Consider the following 18,313-nt stretch of genomic DNA (forward strand, 5'->3'; position numbering starts at 1 on the left):
GTCTGTTCTTCTACTGTTTCCATTATTTCCTTACATGGCCTTTTAACTGGGTCTGTAAAATACAATTTTCTGTGAAGTGTATGTTCCCTTGACCTCTCTCTGTAAAATTTTCAAGGATGGGATGAAGTAACCAGGAATTTTGTTCTAACAGAGCCATTCTGTTCCTGATTACTAAATTGCTCAGAGCTATTTCAATCCAATAATTAGGTATCCTTAATTTCATAGTTTTGATAATTAATGAGTTGTTCTGGAAAAAAGGAATTAAATGCTTGAAGTCAGATTATTGTGATTAAAATCATGAGAAAGAAGTTGCTCAAAAGTATGAAATATGGCATAGAATCTTTAGGGGAAGGAGAAGGACAAACCTTATCACAGTTTGTCACAGCGCATAATTCTAGTGAAGCTAGTGGTGATTCTCTACTGGCCTCTACAGTAGGTTCTCTACTGGTTCTCTACAGTACTCTCTACTGGCCTCTCCTACTGACCTTGCCTGCCCCAAGACCCAAGTACAGAATGTCAAGACAGTTTGATGGGGGGAGAGTCAAGACTTTTTAAACTAAGTACAGAACAAAAGTATCTCTCCAATTAGGAGGGGACACTTGGTGCTGTAAAGTGAGCTTGGAGAATGACAAGAAACATGCTGTTTGTGAGTTAAGGATCCAGGAATGGGAGAGAGACTGGGAAGTTCAACAAGAAACATGAAAATCTCTGCCCATCCTCACCTGGTGACCCTGTGCTTAGCAGCTACAAGAAGAGAATATGGGGACTGATTTCAAGGAAAGGTCAGTCTAGCTCACATACTCCACTGTTACTATGTAATATGTGGGTTTCAGTAGGATAGAAGAGTTTTCCACAGGCAGTGGCAGAAAACTCCACCTGTTTGTCTTCATTAGAAGGTTATTGCCCCTGAATCATTGATGTTTTGGTTGATGGGAGAGCACTATCTTATCTACATGTTAAATTCCTCCCCATGAGCATGGTTGTGGCAAAGGAAGGGGTTATGTTCATGTCCAGCCCTGGAAGTCACATTCTCAATACTCAAGGTGATTTCCCTAGATGAATCTTGCCAGAGAAAAACAGAGAGAAAACTTAGAGAAGGATCAAGGAGTCAGGAACGGCTCTTAAAACAAAAAAAAAAGAAGAGGTTGTATTTTTAATTGATGGTTCTGCCTTCCCATTTCTGAAATGCTGTTTTTAGGATGTGCTAATGTCTTATTTAAATACCCTACCTAACACATTTGCTAGCACTCTCTAGTGGCCTTTCCTAAGCCCGTTCCCATCTATAGTCAGATTCTGTCTCACCGTGAATGAGCAACATGAAAATTGTGAAGTGACTTTATTTATGGGGTCATCATGGGAAGGGCTTCTTGCTCAGACATGTATGGGAAATGAGGAGTATATTCCTTACTATCAGTGAGGTTGGGCAGCTGGCATTTTTTAGCACACACAGCTACATGCACTGTCAGGTACCTGTAGACCAGGATTAGAGAAACTGCATGTACAAGTAATATATTAATGTTCAGTAATAGTTGGATAATCCTGGAAAAGAAGATTGATAAAGTGAAACTTGCTCTACTTGATTTTTTGTTGTTGTTATGAATTTGAAACGTAACAAAGTGAATCAGTGTGTATCAAGTCTGAAAGTATTAATGATTTGGAATAGAAAGGAGAAGTCTGAAGCTGACATCACTAAAAAATTAAGATGACATTTTGTCGACACAAAAGAGAGTGTTATATTCTGTAATTGCTTTTTAAAAAATGAGACTAGCCTAAACATCTAACAGTAGGAATTTATTAAATTATTCACAACAGACCCATCCCAAGGAGACCTTACTTTTCATGGAATTTTAAAGAATGCTTTAGTGGTTATTCCAGTGTACCAATGAAATCACTGAATTGTCTGGAAAGGCTTGAGGGTTCCTATGCTTTGGGCAAGTTGGAGTTTGCTGGGTCAAGAGATGGTACATTCATATTTTGATAATTTTGGGAAATATCTTCCCACCCCCTCCAAAACTGCAAATACATTCTGACCCCCCAGCAACCTGTGAGATTGTCCTCCTATTTTAACTTGATACCACATACTTTAATCTTTTTTTGCAGAAATGGAAAAATGACAACTCTTTGTATTTATTTCCATGTAATTGATTACTAATGGCAGACAATACATTTTATTAATATTTTATTTTTAGACATGTACATGTAAATTTATTTTCTACTTGACTCCTCTCATTATATTTTTAGATAGTTTTAATTATGCATGTGTATAAATATATATGCACTTTGTGTGTTTTTGTTATAATTTTTCTACAGTGAAACATACAACTTTCCTTGATGCCCCCGGTTTTTTTTTTTGTCCTCCTCTGGAAAGTCTACCCTATTTATTTATCATAAAATACTATGTTCATTTCATCCCTGATATTATATTGTTTAAAGTTGTTTGTTGTAGATGTTCAGTTTGATTTATTTTTATTTTTCAAATAATTTAGATGCAGATCTAATTTGACAAATCTCTACCTTGTATTTCTTTTCGCAGTTATTTTGGCTTTGTCCTTACTGAAAATCAAAATTGATATTTAGACCTTTTTAATTTTTTTTTATTTTACTTTAAGTTCTGGGATACCTGTGCAGAATGTGCAGGTTTGTTACATAGGTATGCATGTGCAATGCTGTTTTGCTGCACCTATCAATCTGTCATCTAGGTTTTAAGCCCTGCGTGCATTAGGTATTTGTCCTAATGCTCTCCCTCCCCTTATCCCGACTCTCGACAGGCCCTTGTGTGTGATGTTTCCTTCCCTGTGTCCATGTGTTCTCACGGTTCTTTCCCTGTGTCCGTGTGTCCCACTTATGAGGGAGAACATGTGGTGTTTAGTTTTCTGTTCCTGTGTTTGCTGAGAATGATGGCTTCAAAATTCCTTCATGCCCCTGCAAAGGACATGAACTCATATTTTTATGGCTGCATAGTATTCCGTAGTATATATGTGCCACATTTTCTTTATCCAGTCTATCATTGATGGGCATTTGGGTTGGTTCCAAGTCTTTGCTATTGTAAATAGTGCTGTAATAAACATATGTGTGCATGTGTCTTTATAGTAGAACGATTTATAATTGTTTAGGTATATACCCAGTAGTGGGATTGCTGCATCAAGTGGTATTTCTGGTTCTAGATCCTTGAGGAATCACCACACTGTCTTCCACTATGGTTGAACTAATTTACACTCCCACCAACAGTGTAAAAGTGTTCCTATTTCTCCGCATCCTTGCCAGCATCTGTTGTTTCCTGACTTTTTGATAATCACCATTCTAACTGGCATCAGATGGTATCTCATTGTCGTTTTGATTTGCATTTCTCTAATGAGCCATGATGACAAGCTTTTTTTCATATGTTTGGTGGCCGCATAAATGTCTTCTTTTGAGAAGTGTCTGTTCACATCTTTCACCCACTTTTTGATGGAGTTGTTGTTTTTTTTTTTTTTTTTTTTGTAAATTTGTTTAAGTTCCTTGTAGATTCTGGATGTTAGACTTTTGTCAGATGGGTAGCTTGCAAAATTTTTCTCCTGTTCTGTACATTGCCTGTTCATTCTGATGATAGTTTCTTTTGCTGTGCAGAAAGTCTTTAGTTTCATTAGATACCATTTGTCAATTTTGGCTTTTGTTGCAATTGCTTTTGGTGTTTTAGTTTTGAAGTCTCTGCCCATTCCTATGTCCTGGGTGGTATTGCCTAGGTTTTCATCTGGAGGGACAACCAAATATCTTATGTTCTCACTTATATGTGGAAGCTAAGCTATGAGGATGCAAAGGCATAATAAGAATGGTAAAATGGACTTTGAGGACTCCGGGGAAAGGGTGGGTGGGTAGTGAGGGATGAAAGACTACACATTGTGCAGGGAACACACCACACCAAAATCTCAAAAATCACCACTGAAGAACTTATCTATGTAACCAAACACTTCTTGTTCACAAAAACCTATTGAAATAAATAAAAATAAAGAGGCACTCAACAATCCCCCAGAAATCTGCATATAGCTTTTGACTCCCCCAAAACTTCCCTAATAGTCTACTGTTGACTGGAAGCTTTAGTGATAATATAAAGCCATTTAATACATATTTTTATGTTATATGTACTATATATTCTTACAATGAAGTAAGCTAGAAAATAAAATAGAAAGTAGGACAGGGGATACTAGAGGCAGGGCAGGGTAGTGGGACTAGGGCAGAAAGGAAAAAAAATTGTTAAAGGATATAAAACTATAGCCAGATAAGAGGTATTAAGTTCCAATGCTTTATAGCAGTGTAGGATGACTTAGTACTTTTTGCTCATCAGGTCTGATTAACATGATGTAACTAACGTGGTGGACCAATGTGATGTTCTGTGGACTTTCTAGGGGATCCAAGTCCCTCCAGACTATATTGAGGCAGAGAACTGGAGTGTTAACATAGCTCTGGGGAAAGACCATGATTTTATCTGTTATTAATATTTGTCCTTTGTAAATGGAGACTGCTTCTAATCCTCATTCTTGACAGATATTGAAAAGAACACATTCACTAGATCAGTAGCTGCACATCTTACATCAGAGACTGTGCTACTCTGCTGTGGTAATATACTACTACTAGCATAGCTGTGAAATTGAGGCTGCCACTTAAAAAAATTCAAAAAACTGTAAAAACAAAACACAAATAAATAAAATAATGACTAATTACAACAATGACCATTATTACATTAATGGTATTAATTATGCTATTGATAATGATTAGAAAACCCCAAGGGGCTTAGAAATTATAGTACAGTCTTCCCTAACTGAATAAGACATCTATAACAGGCCTAATGGACTAGACTGGAGCCCAAGCCCTAGGTGTGCAGAAGGAAATATGTCACAAGAGGCAAAAAAGAACAGGAGGGAAAAGAGAATCAGCTTGGAGAAGGGCGATGGGAGAATGCGGGAATTTCTGCATAAACACCTAGCAGAGAGGTCAATGGGTGATGGTAGAGGGATTCTGGTTTACATTTTCTAAAAAACAGCTCTTAGTTTTATGAATTTCTTTCTAGTCTTTCTCTAATTTTTATTTTATTTATTTCTCCTCCAATTTTTTTCCCTCTGCTAACTTTGGGCTTAGTTTTTTCTTTTTCTTTTTTTAGGTCCTTGAGGTGAAACATTAGATTGTTATTTAAGATCTATCTTCTTTTTGATACAGGCATTTATTGGTATATTTTTTCTTTTATTTTATTTCAATAGTTTTTCGGGGAACAAGTGTTTTTTGGTTACATGGATATGTTCTTTAGTGGTGATTTTGGAGATTTTGGTGCACCTGTCACCTGAGCAGTGTACACTGTACTCAATGTTTGTCTTTTATCCCTCACTACCCTCTCAGCCTTCCCCATGAGTCCTCAAAGTCCACTGTATCATTCTTATACCTTTGGGTCCTCATAGCTTAGCTCCTTCTTCCAAGTGAGAACATACGATATTTGATTTCCCACTCCTGAGTTACTTCACTTAGAATAATGGTCTCCAGCTCCATCCAAGTTGCTGGAAATGCCATTATTTCATTTGTTTTTAATGGCTGAGCAGTATTCCATGGTGTATATATACCACATTTTCTTTATCCACTTGTTGGTTGATGGTCATTTAGGCTGGTTCCGTATTTTTGCAGTTGCAAATTGTGCAGCTAAAAACATGCATATGCAAGTGTCTTTTTCATATAATGACTTCTTTTGTTTTTAATAGAATGGTAGTTCTACTTTTTGTTCTTTAAGGAATCACCATACATTTTACACAGTTTTCTATAATGGTTGTACCAATTAACCTTTTCACCAGCAGTGTATTTTCCCTTTTCACCTCATTCATGCAAACATTTATTATTTTTTGATTTTATAATTATGGCCATTTTGGCAGGAGTAAGGTGGCATCTCATTGTGGTTTTGATTTGGATTTCCATGATAATTAGTGATGTCAAGCATTTTTCCATATGCTTGTTGGGTATTTTTATATTTGTCTCCAGTATTTTATATTTGTCTCCAGTGAGTTCTCTCCACTGAGTTTTCCTTCAGTCAACGTTCTGCCATTAGACATGAGAAAAGTAACAATGGAAAGAAACTTTAAGGATGTTGTCTATGGGTTACATCCTTCAGTCGATGTACTATCCTTATACTAGGGAGAAAATTAATATCATCTGAAAATATTCTGCCCTTAGATGACATGATACTATAAGTAGAATGAATGTGAAGAGACATTGGCCATCTATTTAACAACTAAACACACCAGAGGGCTCACACATTGAATAAACATGGTAACCAATGTAGAAAATCATTCCGTTATCCTTATTCCTCAGTCTACATGAGTGAATTTATATAGAAGAGAAGCTATATGTATGCCATCTACATAGCAAAGATTGTCTGAATATAAATGACATGAGAATGAAAACTGTCAATATAATAAGTATTTTGCAAAAGCTCTAGCTTAAAACACACAGGATTTGCAGGGTAGAGAATTCTTAGCTCTGTAAGGAATTTGGAACTCCAATCAAGAGAAACCTTGGTCTCTATTCACTGTGAACCAACATTCAGCCGGGTGCCACCCTTTGTATGTTAAAAAAAAAAAATCAGTAAAAAGTACCTTCTTGAGAAGGAAATAGGAAAGGAAAGTCTTCACAAGGACAACCGATCATCTTGTGGATTACCAAATAATGCAGATTTCAGGTCAGAACACTGAGTCGTGGAGAATAAAAAAAGAAAACTAACATACAATTGAGCAAATAATTCATAATTTAGAGAATGTGTCTATTCATTAAAATGTGAAATGTATAATAGTTATGTGACCTGGGAATTTTGAATACAAAATTATGTAAACAACTTTATTATTTTTAATAGAAAAATACTTGCAAATATTGAAACATTAAAACCTGTTGCTGAAAAATCTAATAGTTGTTCAAGTTGTAGTTTTGTTTATGCAGGTCTGGCACATAGATTTGCATAAGCTATCCTTGGCATGTGAATAGAGATTTCAACCTTCTGTTCCCATTTCCCCATCTTCAACAGCCTTTTTTTCTTTCCACAGCCAAACTCCCTTCATTCCAACTTCCACCAAAATCAATTATCTGGATCCCTCCCTGGAGTTGACACAACACGGATCTTCAGCCCCACGTGCCAGGTTTCTCGGTGATCCATTACACAGATTTAGCAGGGAAATGGGGGCAGTATCAAAAACACCCAGTATAAATCATTGAATTACCCCAGCCCTTGTCTCTGCCCATGAACAACTCCCTGGGGCCAGAGAATTAGGCATCCCTGCTCTTCTTTCCCTCAGAAAGCCCTTGGGACATTCTCCTTGAAGCTCCCCTAAATGGGAGTAGAAGTTCATCTTCTGATATTCCACGTTTTATTCATGTGAGTCCTGAGTTATGACACAGAGGACACAGTTGTGCTCCCCTTACTGTGGCCTAGCAGGTAAAGCACCTTAACCTCTCAGCCACCATGCAAACCCTTCTTATATTTGAATCAATGTACTTTGCTGCAAGCAAAATAAAAGTTCTGACCAAAGAGGCATCCTCTGATTTGACTCTAGAACTTGGAAATGCATTGGCTTTCAGCAAACCTCAGTATTGAATGTAAACTTCAAGGAGAAATGGTCCCAGGAAATAAATTGGGATGACATTGAGCTTTTAGCAAACTGTGAAATCCTGAAACCATGGACCTTAATGAAGTCAATTAAATGGGCTAATTCATGGGTGAAAGTGCTACATCATAAAACTAAATATTCTCCACACGTGATCCTACACTGAAGCCAGGGTTTATGTCAAGTACTGTGTGAGGATGAGGAGACACCAAGCCTGTGGCAATCTGCTTGGCAGGCAGTCTGGTCCAGGCAGGGCCCACATTATTGTTCACAGTTTAACCTATTTAATTAAATACATAATTTTCCCCCAAATCGTATATGACATAAGCTGTAGTCCTGAGCCACATTAAGATGTATTATTTATGCGGTAAAATTGTATGGGATTTGACAAATGCATAGCGGCAGGTTTCCAGCATTAAACTATCACAGCACCCTTCTATTATTCAAGCTCCTCTTCCATCCACATACAGGGAATCAATCGCCTTTTGTATATGGTCCTTTGACGTTGCTTCTTTATTTCAATTATCTTCCATCAAAGCAAATGATACCGTGCTCTATTTTCATTTGATCTTCCAAAAGAAACACACTGAATAATCTAAACCAGAATTTCAGCCATTCGGAGACTTAGGCCCACCGCTAAGCAGTAAAGGCCAAGCCACCTAGGCTGCAACACCACCACCGGCAGAGGGCTCGGGAACAAGCCTTCCGCCCTGCGGGGCGCATGCGCTTTCTGCCTGCGGAGAGGGGGCTGGGTCTCCAGGAAGTACCTCAGCTTCCTTTCCTCTGGTCAGGGAGGAGGCGCCGCCCTGGCTTTGGGGCAACTTAGGCAATGCCCATTGTGAGGAAAACTTCCTGTCCGCAGTCCTAACTGCTGAGAAGGGAGATTCCCTGCACAGTCTCCTGGATATTTTTCTGAAACAGCAATAAAGACTTCATTTTCTGGGCTGTTGCCACACGTTTTATTCTGTACTTTGTTGGGATATTTTAACATAATTTTACAAATGTATAAATTTGGAGTTGGGGAGGGCTTTCTGATAGATAATAGAAGCAGGCTGTAACATGTCCTCCGTGTGACCTCATTCAGGATTGATTGTGAGAAGAAACAAGAATTTTGAGGAAAATCTACAGAATACAGGGACCCTGCAGAGGAAGGAGTCAGGCCAGGTCAGGGCCACACAGGGACACACATGGTGTGTCCAGAATTGGTGGGTTCTTGGTCTCGCTGACTTCAAGAATGAAGCCGCGGACCCTCACGGTGTTACAGTCTTAAAGATGGTGTGTAGGGAGTTTGTTCCTTCTTCCCAGTGGGTTCTGGTCTCATGGGCTTCAGGAGTGAAGCTGCGGACTCTTGTGGTGAGTGTTACAGCTTTTAAAGGCAGCAGGGACCCAAGCGTGAGCAGCAGCAAAATTTATTGCAAAGAGCAAAAGAATAAAGCTTCCACAGTGCGGAAAGAGATCCCACCAGGTTGCTACTGCTGGCTGGTACAGCCTGCTTTTATTCCCTTATCTGACCCCACCTACATCCCGCTGATTGGTCTATTTTACAGAGAGCTGATTGTTCCATTTTACAGAGAGCTGATTGGTCCATTTTGACAGAGTGCTGATTGGTGTGTTTACAATCCTTGAGCTAGACACAGAGTAACAGAGTGCTAGACAGAAAAGTTCTCCAAGTCCTCACTAGGTTAGCTAGATACAGAATACCAATTGGTGTATTTACAAACCTTGAGCTAGACATAGAGTACTGATTGGTGTATTTACAAACCCTGAGCTAGACACAGAGTGCTGATTGGTGCGTTTACAATCCTTGAACTAGAGGCAGAGTGCTAGATGGAAAAGTTCTCTAAGTCCCCACTAGGTTAGCTAGACACAGAGTTAGCTAGATACAGAGTACTAATTGGTGTATTTACAAACCTTGAGCTAGACACAGAGTACTGATTGGTGTATTTACAAATCCTGAGCTAGACACAGAATGGTGATTGGTGCGTTTCCTGTTCCTTAGCTAGGCATAAAAGTTCCCCAAGTCCCCACCAGACTCAGGAACCCAGCTGGCCTCACCCAGGGGATCCCCTCACCGGGGCTGCAGGCGGAGTTGCCCGCCAGTCCCGAGCCGCGCCTGCACTCCTCAGCCGTTGGGCGGTGGATAGGACTGGGCATCACGGAGCAGGGGGCGGGGGCCGTTGGGGAGGCTTGGGCCACGTGGGAGCCCATGGCGGAGCGGAGGGGGCTTGGGCATGGCGGGCTGCAGGTCCTGAGCCCTGCCCCGCGGGGAGGCAGCTGAGGCCTGGCGAGAATTTGAGTGCAGCGCCAGGAGTGCTGGGGGACCCTGCGCAACCTCGGCAGCTGCCGGCCAGGGTGCTAAGCCCTTCATTGCCCTGGGCCGGTGGCGCCCGCTGACCGTCCGAGTGTGCGGCCCGCTGAGCCCGCGCCGGCGTCTGCAGTAACTCGCGCTGGACCGCTTTCTTCCCCTTTGCTGTTTCCCGTCATCACCCGCTGTCTTCAACAGCAGAGGGTCCCAGATGCTGCGGGGAGGGGGAGAACTGCAGGGAGTTCAAATAAAACATTCACATTTCACTTCACACACACTATCCCTTAGAATTTCTCCTCCTTATTTAACCACATAAATCCAACCACACTCAATCGAATCCCTGACTGCTCCATGTGAGAGTCCTGCTTCCAGCATGACGTGGCCTGAAAATTCATCTGAAGACAGCTGCTTACTCCCAGGACTAACACTGCCCCTTGAATGCTGATGTCCTTGCAGTCGTTGGTCTGATGCCATGATAAATAATTCCTAAGGCTGGTGCTCTATTTCTGCCCTGAGACTCTCCCCTTTTTCTCCAAGCTGTGCCCCATTCCTTGTCTTAGTCCAGGTTCCCAGGCCAATGCTTTTGAATAAATATCAACGTGATTGAATGAAGTAGTGGTGTCTCCTGTGCTTGCGTCCAACTGAGACACTCTCCTGCTCTCATTCATCACGTTTCCATTCACATTTGCCTTTGTTTAGTTTTGTTTTCCATTGTTTGGGTTTATTATTCATGTACCTATGAAATAACTGCCACATTTCTGAGAGTTTTCTTGGCAAATTTGGGCCTTTTCCTGTGCTCCTCCTTCCGAGTCCCCCATGAGGTCACTATTTGCACCTCTGGGCCCTGGGAATGGTCTGGCTCAGCAAGTGTTTGGACAGAGCTTGGCTCTGTTGGTTGGGATGGGCACCTGTGCTTGCTCACAGCTGCTCCCAGGCTCTCCCTGTCTAGGAAATCCAGCAGTTTCCTTGAGGGCCCAGCACCTCTTTGTTGGCCTGCATGTCCCAGCCTGTACCTCCATGGCCAGCTAGAGCTACCACCACCTTTTTCTGCTCAACCTGGGAGCCCAGGCCTGGGTCCTGGAGGCAGGGGAGATAGGGGAATACTGTCCTGGCCTCCCTGAGCCCAACCGCAATAGGTGCAGAGTGCTCATGACCCCGGGGGAGTGGAGGGCGTTTGCCCTTGACTTGCCTGAGCCTCTAAAACCTCACATGTCCCCTGGAGGTGGGTGCAGCTTCCTCCTACTCTGGCCTTGCTGGCCTGGGAAGGGTGTCCTTGGTCCCCCGAGCCCTCAAAGCGTTTTCTTTTCCACTGAGGTTTCAGGAACTCTCTTTCCGCTCTGGGAAGGAGGACAGGCGCCCTTTCAGGTTTGATTCTCCTCAGAGTTTTGCATCTCGGTTGGGGCGGAGGCCGCCTTCATCCACATGAGAGGCCCAGCCAGGGTGTCCTCAGCAGTCTGTGCCCCTCGGTAGCTTCCGAGTCTGGGCGCTGGAGAAGCCGCTTTGTCTGCAAGTCCGGAGATGGCCGTCCCAGTGCAGGCGGGGCTGTTCTGCAGCCCTCAGGGCGTCAGGATCCCCCAGGGACGGAAAGTCCCACTGGGCCAGGAGAGTCTTTGGCGCCGCCCTCCCAGAGCCCCGCTAATACGGAGGCGGCTGGGGGGGCCCCGGACTCTTTCATGAGAGGTGGCAGCAAGGGCCAGGCAGGGCCCGGGCTCCAGGGCAAGGGAGCGTCTGGCCTGGGTGGGACTGGGTCCCATCCAGAAACTGGGATTCTAGGGTTCTGGTGCAGGTAGATCTGGGGCAGGCTCAGCACCAAGTCTCTCTTCTTCCACCTCAAGGACTCACCCAGGCGCTGGCGGGAGCTCCAGGTTCAGCAGTTCCCCTCCCCCTTCTCCTCCTCCTCCACTTCCACTCCTCCCCCTCCCTTCCCCCTCCTCTCTCCTCTCCCCCTTCTCCTCCTCCTCCACTTCCACTGCTCCCCCTCCCTTCCCCCTCCTCTCTCCATTCCCCTCCCCCTTCTCCTCCTTCTCCAGGTGTTTTCACCTCCCTTATTTCTCTGAGGCCAGAAATGGTGCCGTCCTTCACATCGGTGCATTTCTACCCCAATCCCCATTACCTTGTAGAGCAAAGTAGTCAAACTCTGCAATATATTGAAGAGATTTAATTCTGAGCTAAATATGACTGACCATGGCCTGTGACACAGCCCTCAGGAAGTCCTCAAAACATGCGCCCCAGGTAGTAGGGGCGCATCTTGGTTTTCTTCTGGCCAATTGGTCTCCATAGGTATGTATAACATCCTAACGAGGGTATAAATCAAGTGCAAGAAATGCCTGGTCTTCTATATCTAAATTGTTATAGGACTTGTTAACAGTAGACACATCTATTTTCACACCACTTGTATTGCACTATATACTGGTATATATTTGGGAGAGAAAACGATGTTCTTTAAAGGAGAAGTCATATGATTCTACAGTTGCATTTTGTCGTCCCTTCCAACAGAAATGGCCCTTTCCCATATAACAAATGTTATGTCCTATGGGAGTGAATATTAGGAGCTAAGTTTGGGGGAAATTAGGGCTCTAATTGGAACCAGGGCATAACCATTCACCTTTTCTGTTTTCGCAGTCTGAAAGGGAGATGGGATGTCGTGTATTATCATGAGCTAAAATAGTCCGCCTATTTCCCCAGGGGAGTATTTCTGTATTGTTTTCCATGCCTACCAGTTGAACCACAGAGTACCTTTGAGCCTCATTTAACTTTGGTGCCTATGCTCTGAGAATACAATGTTTGAGGTCACATTTACCATCCGAAAATTTCCATATGTTTGGGGGACCTTGTATTTTCCACAGCTGTTTGTATTGTGCCTCAGCACTGATGATTGTAGGCCATTGCTTCAGAGCCACCTTCGATTCTGTTTCTAATAAAATAGACATGAGCCCTTGTTGGGCTTTGAGAGTAAGTTTTTATGGTTTGTTTGGTTTCTCCTATCCATTTGATGAGGCTGCATTATTTTTTTAAAGCAGCTTTCCATCCTTTTCCATCTTCCTGGAATAACATACCTTCTATGTGGGCTATTTTTGACAGAAAACTTTTCTCTAAGAAATGCCTCTCTTCATTAGCTATGAACTTAGTTTACACCAATATACCTAGGCCAGCTCCAACTTTTCCAGTGAGGTCACGTTTTAATTTCTGGGTGGCAAATTTTGGTGGATTCATTAGGATTGCTGTTGCCATTGTATACTACTGGCATCAGTACAATTTGAAACTATCTTTGCAATTTATACCTGGTAATATTATACACAAGAGGCTTTGTCATAAGGCATCTTTATCCTATCAGTAAATATTTACTTCTAAATCTATGAGAAGCAGAAAATTATTTGTGGTTGGGTGGATGCAAAAGTGACACACTATATAGTCTAGAAGGAAATGTCCCTTGTATTGCCAGCTGTACCATCTTTGTACCCCTCCTTGATTTGGAGAGTTTGACTTTGACCTAAGTTAGCTCTTAAAATCTCATGTGTCCACCTCTTCCAAGACAGTCCCTGAGCCTAGAGAGAGGGTGCTTGTATAGTATTAGCAGCAGAAGATTCACAGTAAAATACAGATCTGGACCCAGTGGGATGCCAAATGAGGGGGATTCACATCTCTGGTCTTCAGAATACCATAATTTTGATTTCCTTTGGAAGTAAAACAAGGAGAGGTAAATAACATTTATAGTATCACAATCAAAAGAGTACTTGTGTGTCAGAACAGGAAAAGGAACCTACTTCATTAGGGAACCAGCTAAAAATATGAAGAAAAATTATGATCTGGTATTCTCCAGAGGATTATTGTAACAAAGAAATAATGATTAAATTTGCACTTAAAGAGAGTTAGGACTGAAATCTAGTATTAAGCCTTAAGCTTTTCCTTTGAAACAATTTTTCTATCTGCACTTTTTTTTCCTACTAAAGAGAGATTATAGTAAGATCAGTTTGTGTGCAAAGTAAGTTTTATCTTATCATGGTTGACTTGATTATTTGCATAAAATGTAGCAAGAAGTGATTGGCCATATAGACTCATTTTAAGTTGGCTTTGCTGGAACCTTACCTAAAAATATACCACTTTAGTTCAAGTCTTGGTAAAATAACCAGTGTCTCTAATTGTTTTAAAAACTCTTATTGAAACGTATGCAAACAACTATATTGTCATAAAATTAGGATCTGAATTTTGGAGAATTCAGAAAGATAAATTTTCTTACAAAAGCAAACTTCATCAAAATAACTTAAAAGAAAAAGATTGTCTGGACCCTCCTTTAACAAGAGCAGCGACTTTCACACAAGATGTTTGTTTATCTTGGAAATGTCATGCACAAACCAAACAGCTCCTGAGAGCCATCTATCAGACACTAAGAATCTAGCAGCTCCTCACAGAGTTAGAATTAGTCCTAGGAAAGAGGCTGCCTGCTTATTAGTATCTCCTCCTTATATCCCCAGGTAGCAAGATTCTATGTAAAACATTTTTATTTTATCACAAAAACTCTTTTGGGGCAACATTATTTCCACTATCAGTTCAGTTAACATTCCATAGTAAGGTACTAAATGTCCCTGAGCTAGAAATTCTCTTGCTCCGTCATTGTCGTCGGGAAGAACTCACAATTTTTTGCTATCGGCCCCAATAAATGTTACACAAAGGGCTATGAAGTGGAGGATTTGTCCCGACTAGCACTCCAGCTTCTACCCTATAGTTTGTGGGCTTAGGCAGTCTTACTAGTTCCCATTTGGCATGTCCAATTAACATTGCTCAAAAGAGCAGATTTATACGCCTTCAGTTTTATACTACTAGAAAGGGGAAACATCTCCCAGGTAATAAAGGAGGTTACAACTACCTTACATAAAACCTGTTTAAACATCTTAAATTTCATAACTCTGTTAACTTGTATGTTTATATGTTCTGGTCCCAGAATATTTTAATACCCCCAAATCATTTTACTTTTTCTGTTGAGAAAGAGTTTGGGTTCTCAGCAGGGAGTTGCATCTGTAAGACCTCTGAGGGGCGACAAATTTGATACGATTTCTCAAACACTCTCATGATTTTGTGGGAGGGGCACCCATGTAAAAGGGGCTCTCTTAACACCAAAATGTAACATAACCTGGGTAACAGACAATTTGGTGGGAGCATATCCCAGTCATTATTAAGCCAGTTTAACATGGTTCACATAAAAAGCATATTAACTGCTCCATCTGGGGTGTTCCACTTAGTATTTTATTGGGAGAGTTAGGTGGTTCCCTATTCAGAGAAAACAGACTTTATGGTGGCATTTTCTGGGTATATTATGCCGATTATTCTCTTAGGAATAACCTCCTGTGTATTTGGATCACATGTTAGTGATTGTTCAATACTGAACTGTGGGTCTTGCATTAACCCAAACAAGCTCCTAAATTGTGTAGCATTTAAAATTAAGAATCTTGTCCTTAAAGTGTTAATTTTTTTTCAATCCATTATAGTAAGGAATTTTTAAAGAAGCTGATGATACTAAACTGCAAAATGGAACAATTCTTTACATTATATCCTCTGATTTTAAATAGTTAGTTTTGCTCTTCCCCTACTTTGATTGACTGCTGTTTTGGTAGCCACGGGTCTCAGAGTTAACTTTTTTTGGCCTAGCTTAATTATTCTTTTTATTTAGTTATATCTGTATAATTTTTCCTTCATTTTAAAGCAACTCTTAGTTTTCTAGCTACAAGAAAAACATATTTTCTTTTTTAAGCAAAGTCAACATTTTTATGCTTTATAAAATTCACCAAAAATAAATTTTACACTCTTGCTATTTTAACTTTCAATAACCCAAATTTCCAGTGAAAAATAGCCTAACCTGAGATTTTAACATGACGTGAAGCTTTTAAATTACTGGAGAGTTTTGAGATTGAATTTACCAAATTAATTTTACCAAAGATTATTAAGGTTATGAGAATTAAAAGGGCATTTGAGATAGCTTGTACTAGTCTAACACGCCTGCAGAATAAAAAGGCAGGCCCAAAGGATATTTCATTTGCCTTTTTTTTTTTTTTGAATTCCCTTTCTTGGCCAGGTGCAGTGGTCCACACCTGTAATCCCAGCACATTGGGAAGCCGAGGTGGGTGGATCACGAGGCCAGGAGATCGAGACCATCCTGGCTAACACAGTGAAACCCCGTCTCTACTAAAAACACAAAAATTAGCTGGGTGTGGTGGTGGGCACCTGTAGTCCCAGCTACTCAGGGGACTGAGGCAGGGGAATGGCATGAACCCGGGAGAATGAGCTTGCAGCGAGCCAAGATCGTGCCACTGCACTCTAGACTGGGGGAGAGAGCGCGAGACTCCGGCTTAAAAAAAAAAAAAATCCCTTTTTTACTTTAGATAATTAATAAAAGTTACAGGAGCCAGCAAAAGGTGAAGGAGAGAGCTATCATCCAAGGCCCTTTCAAAGAAGAAGAGCTGAAGTTTTGACCTATTTTATCTGAAGAATTTCAAAGAGACAGATTCTAGAATTTAAAATTTAATAACTTTTTGCAATAATAAGGTAGTATTTTTAATACAAATCTTGTTTTAACCAATTATTTCAGTTTTACATTAGTGTATATTTTTAAATATCAAAGACCCATCCCTAGAAAGACTATTATAATTCCTTTTTAATGATAGCCAACTGAATTAGGCAAGCCCTTTTAAAAAAAACCTTTTTTTTTACTAACCTTGTTATGACTTAAATAGACCATTCAAAACATGTTTAGACTTTCTGTTTTTTCCTAAATATTCCTCTTTCTTGAATGACCCAGTCACTTTATTCTAGGACAAAAATTTACTACACAAGATTCTTTCTAATATAAAATAACTTTCCTTTATCCCTTCTCTATAAAAAGATACCACTTTATATCTTTAAATTTTTTTACATTTCTTCTTTTCTGGTTCTTTTTACCTTGCTTTACACATAACCCTTAAGTAGGCTTTGAGTTACACAAATATATTTACATTTTAATAAGAACATTTAAATTTTTTTAAATAATTTTTAAGTTGTGAATTACTCATATACTCAATATTTATGAATAACCTTAGATCCTAAATTATATGAGAAGTTTGTTTACAAGCATTTATTCCATCACATTTCCCTGATTACATTATTCAATAGTTTACCTAGATTATTGACCAAAACTGTAACAGTCCTTCTGTAAGTTCCTTCCCTGTTATCCATTTTTATAGCTGTGAATTTTAGGTATTTACTTACATAAGAAACCTAAAGTTAAATATGAGAATTTTTACAAATAATTTAGGATTTAGTTGCTTTCATTAAAAGGATATTCCATGTCTTTCTTGTCTAAAATTACACAAGCAAAGATCATTTGTCTTGGTCTGGGTTTTATAATTTTATAACCCTATGACTAATTTTATATTCTTCTGTAGGATTAAGTATGGAATTACTTGATCAATAAACACAAAACAAAAATGCTAACAATTTTTATGACATATCTAATCTTACTTTACCCGTAATTTTAAAGCCAGCTTATTTATTAAATATTTTACTTAAGTCAAGTGAACTTAAAAAAGCGTTTATGTAGTCTTTTATTTGATTAAGTATCTGATTTATGTGCTTTTATTTTTAAGCCAATTAGAGCTCTTGTATATATTTTTAATAGTGAAACATTGTATACATAACACATAAACACATAGATGTATTAGGCATGCCAATAGATGTACATCTTATAGATTCATAAGATCCTATTTTTCCTGTCTTAGGCTTTCAAATTCTTGATAACCTGTTTTACTACCTTAGGTAGCTGTCAACTAAATAGCTTTACTTTGCATATCAAAGGAAACAACTCATAGGTGAAAATCAGATAGGAAACTTACATCTAAGGAACACAGAGAAAAAGTCTGTTCTGCTAGAGAGAAATTAAAATGGATACAATTGCTACATAACATAAAATTATAGAAATTACAAAGGCCTTTTAAATATATACATGCACATATTTGCACAGAAAAAAAATTCCTGTAGCTTTTGCTTGAGGACGTTAGGAATAGATAACACTGACTTGCAAAAACCAAAACAAAACAAAATAAAAAAACTCCTGTTATATCCAAATAGTGCTTTTTATCTCAGTCATAAAGTAACAGCTGATTTAAAGCAGGCAGAAAAGAGAGAAAAAGAGACCTTGGGAAATCTATAATTTGCAGGTTGACCTTAGGGCTTCTTTTTTTTTAAATGTAAACGTGCTCAAAGACTATGTTACTTCCATTTTATATAAAGTCTGTCTAGTAGAGGTGTCATAAAATCTAGAAAGTGCTTGAAAGTGGGTCATTCTCCTTGTTTTCTCCTAAATTTTAGATTATTTGTTTCTCACTTTTTTTTAAGGAGGAATTGAACTGTGGACTAGAGCTTTTGTGGAGTGGGT

At 39.9% G+C, this 18,313-nt stretch overlaps 1 protein-coding gene across 5 annotated transcripts in view; it reads left to right on the plus strand.

Moving 5' to 3' along the window:
• Window positions 1-18,313, plus strand: part of LOC101003073 (proline-rich protein 23D1-like) — a 29,633-nt gene that overhangs the window by 1,570 nt on the left and 9,750 nt on the right. For 3 of the 5 annotated variants that reach the window (XM_009212477.4, XM_009212476.3, XM_009212479.4), the window contains exons 2-3: window positions 590-782; window positions 7,050-7,142. In XM_009212477.4, coding sequence (XP_009210741.2) covers window positions 760-782; window positions 7,050-7,142 — 116 coding nt within the window. In that variant the 5' untranslated portion in view covers window positions 590-759. Of the gene's footprint in view, window positions 1-589; window positions 783-7,049; window positions 7,151-7,298; window positions 7,536-18,313 lie in introns of those variants that run through there. The other 2 variants (XR_002523688.1, XR_002523687.1) reach the window with 2 other exon arrangements.

The sequence above is a fragment of the Papio anubis genome, unplaced genomic scaffold (genome assembly GCF_008728515.1).
Source record: "Papio anubis isolate 15944 unplaced genomic scaffold, Panubis1.0 scaffold512, whole genome shotgun sequence".
NCBI lineage: Eukaryota > Metazoa > Chordata > Mammalia > Primates > Cercopithecidae > Papio > Papio anubis.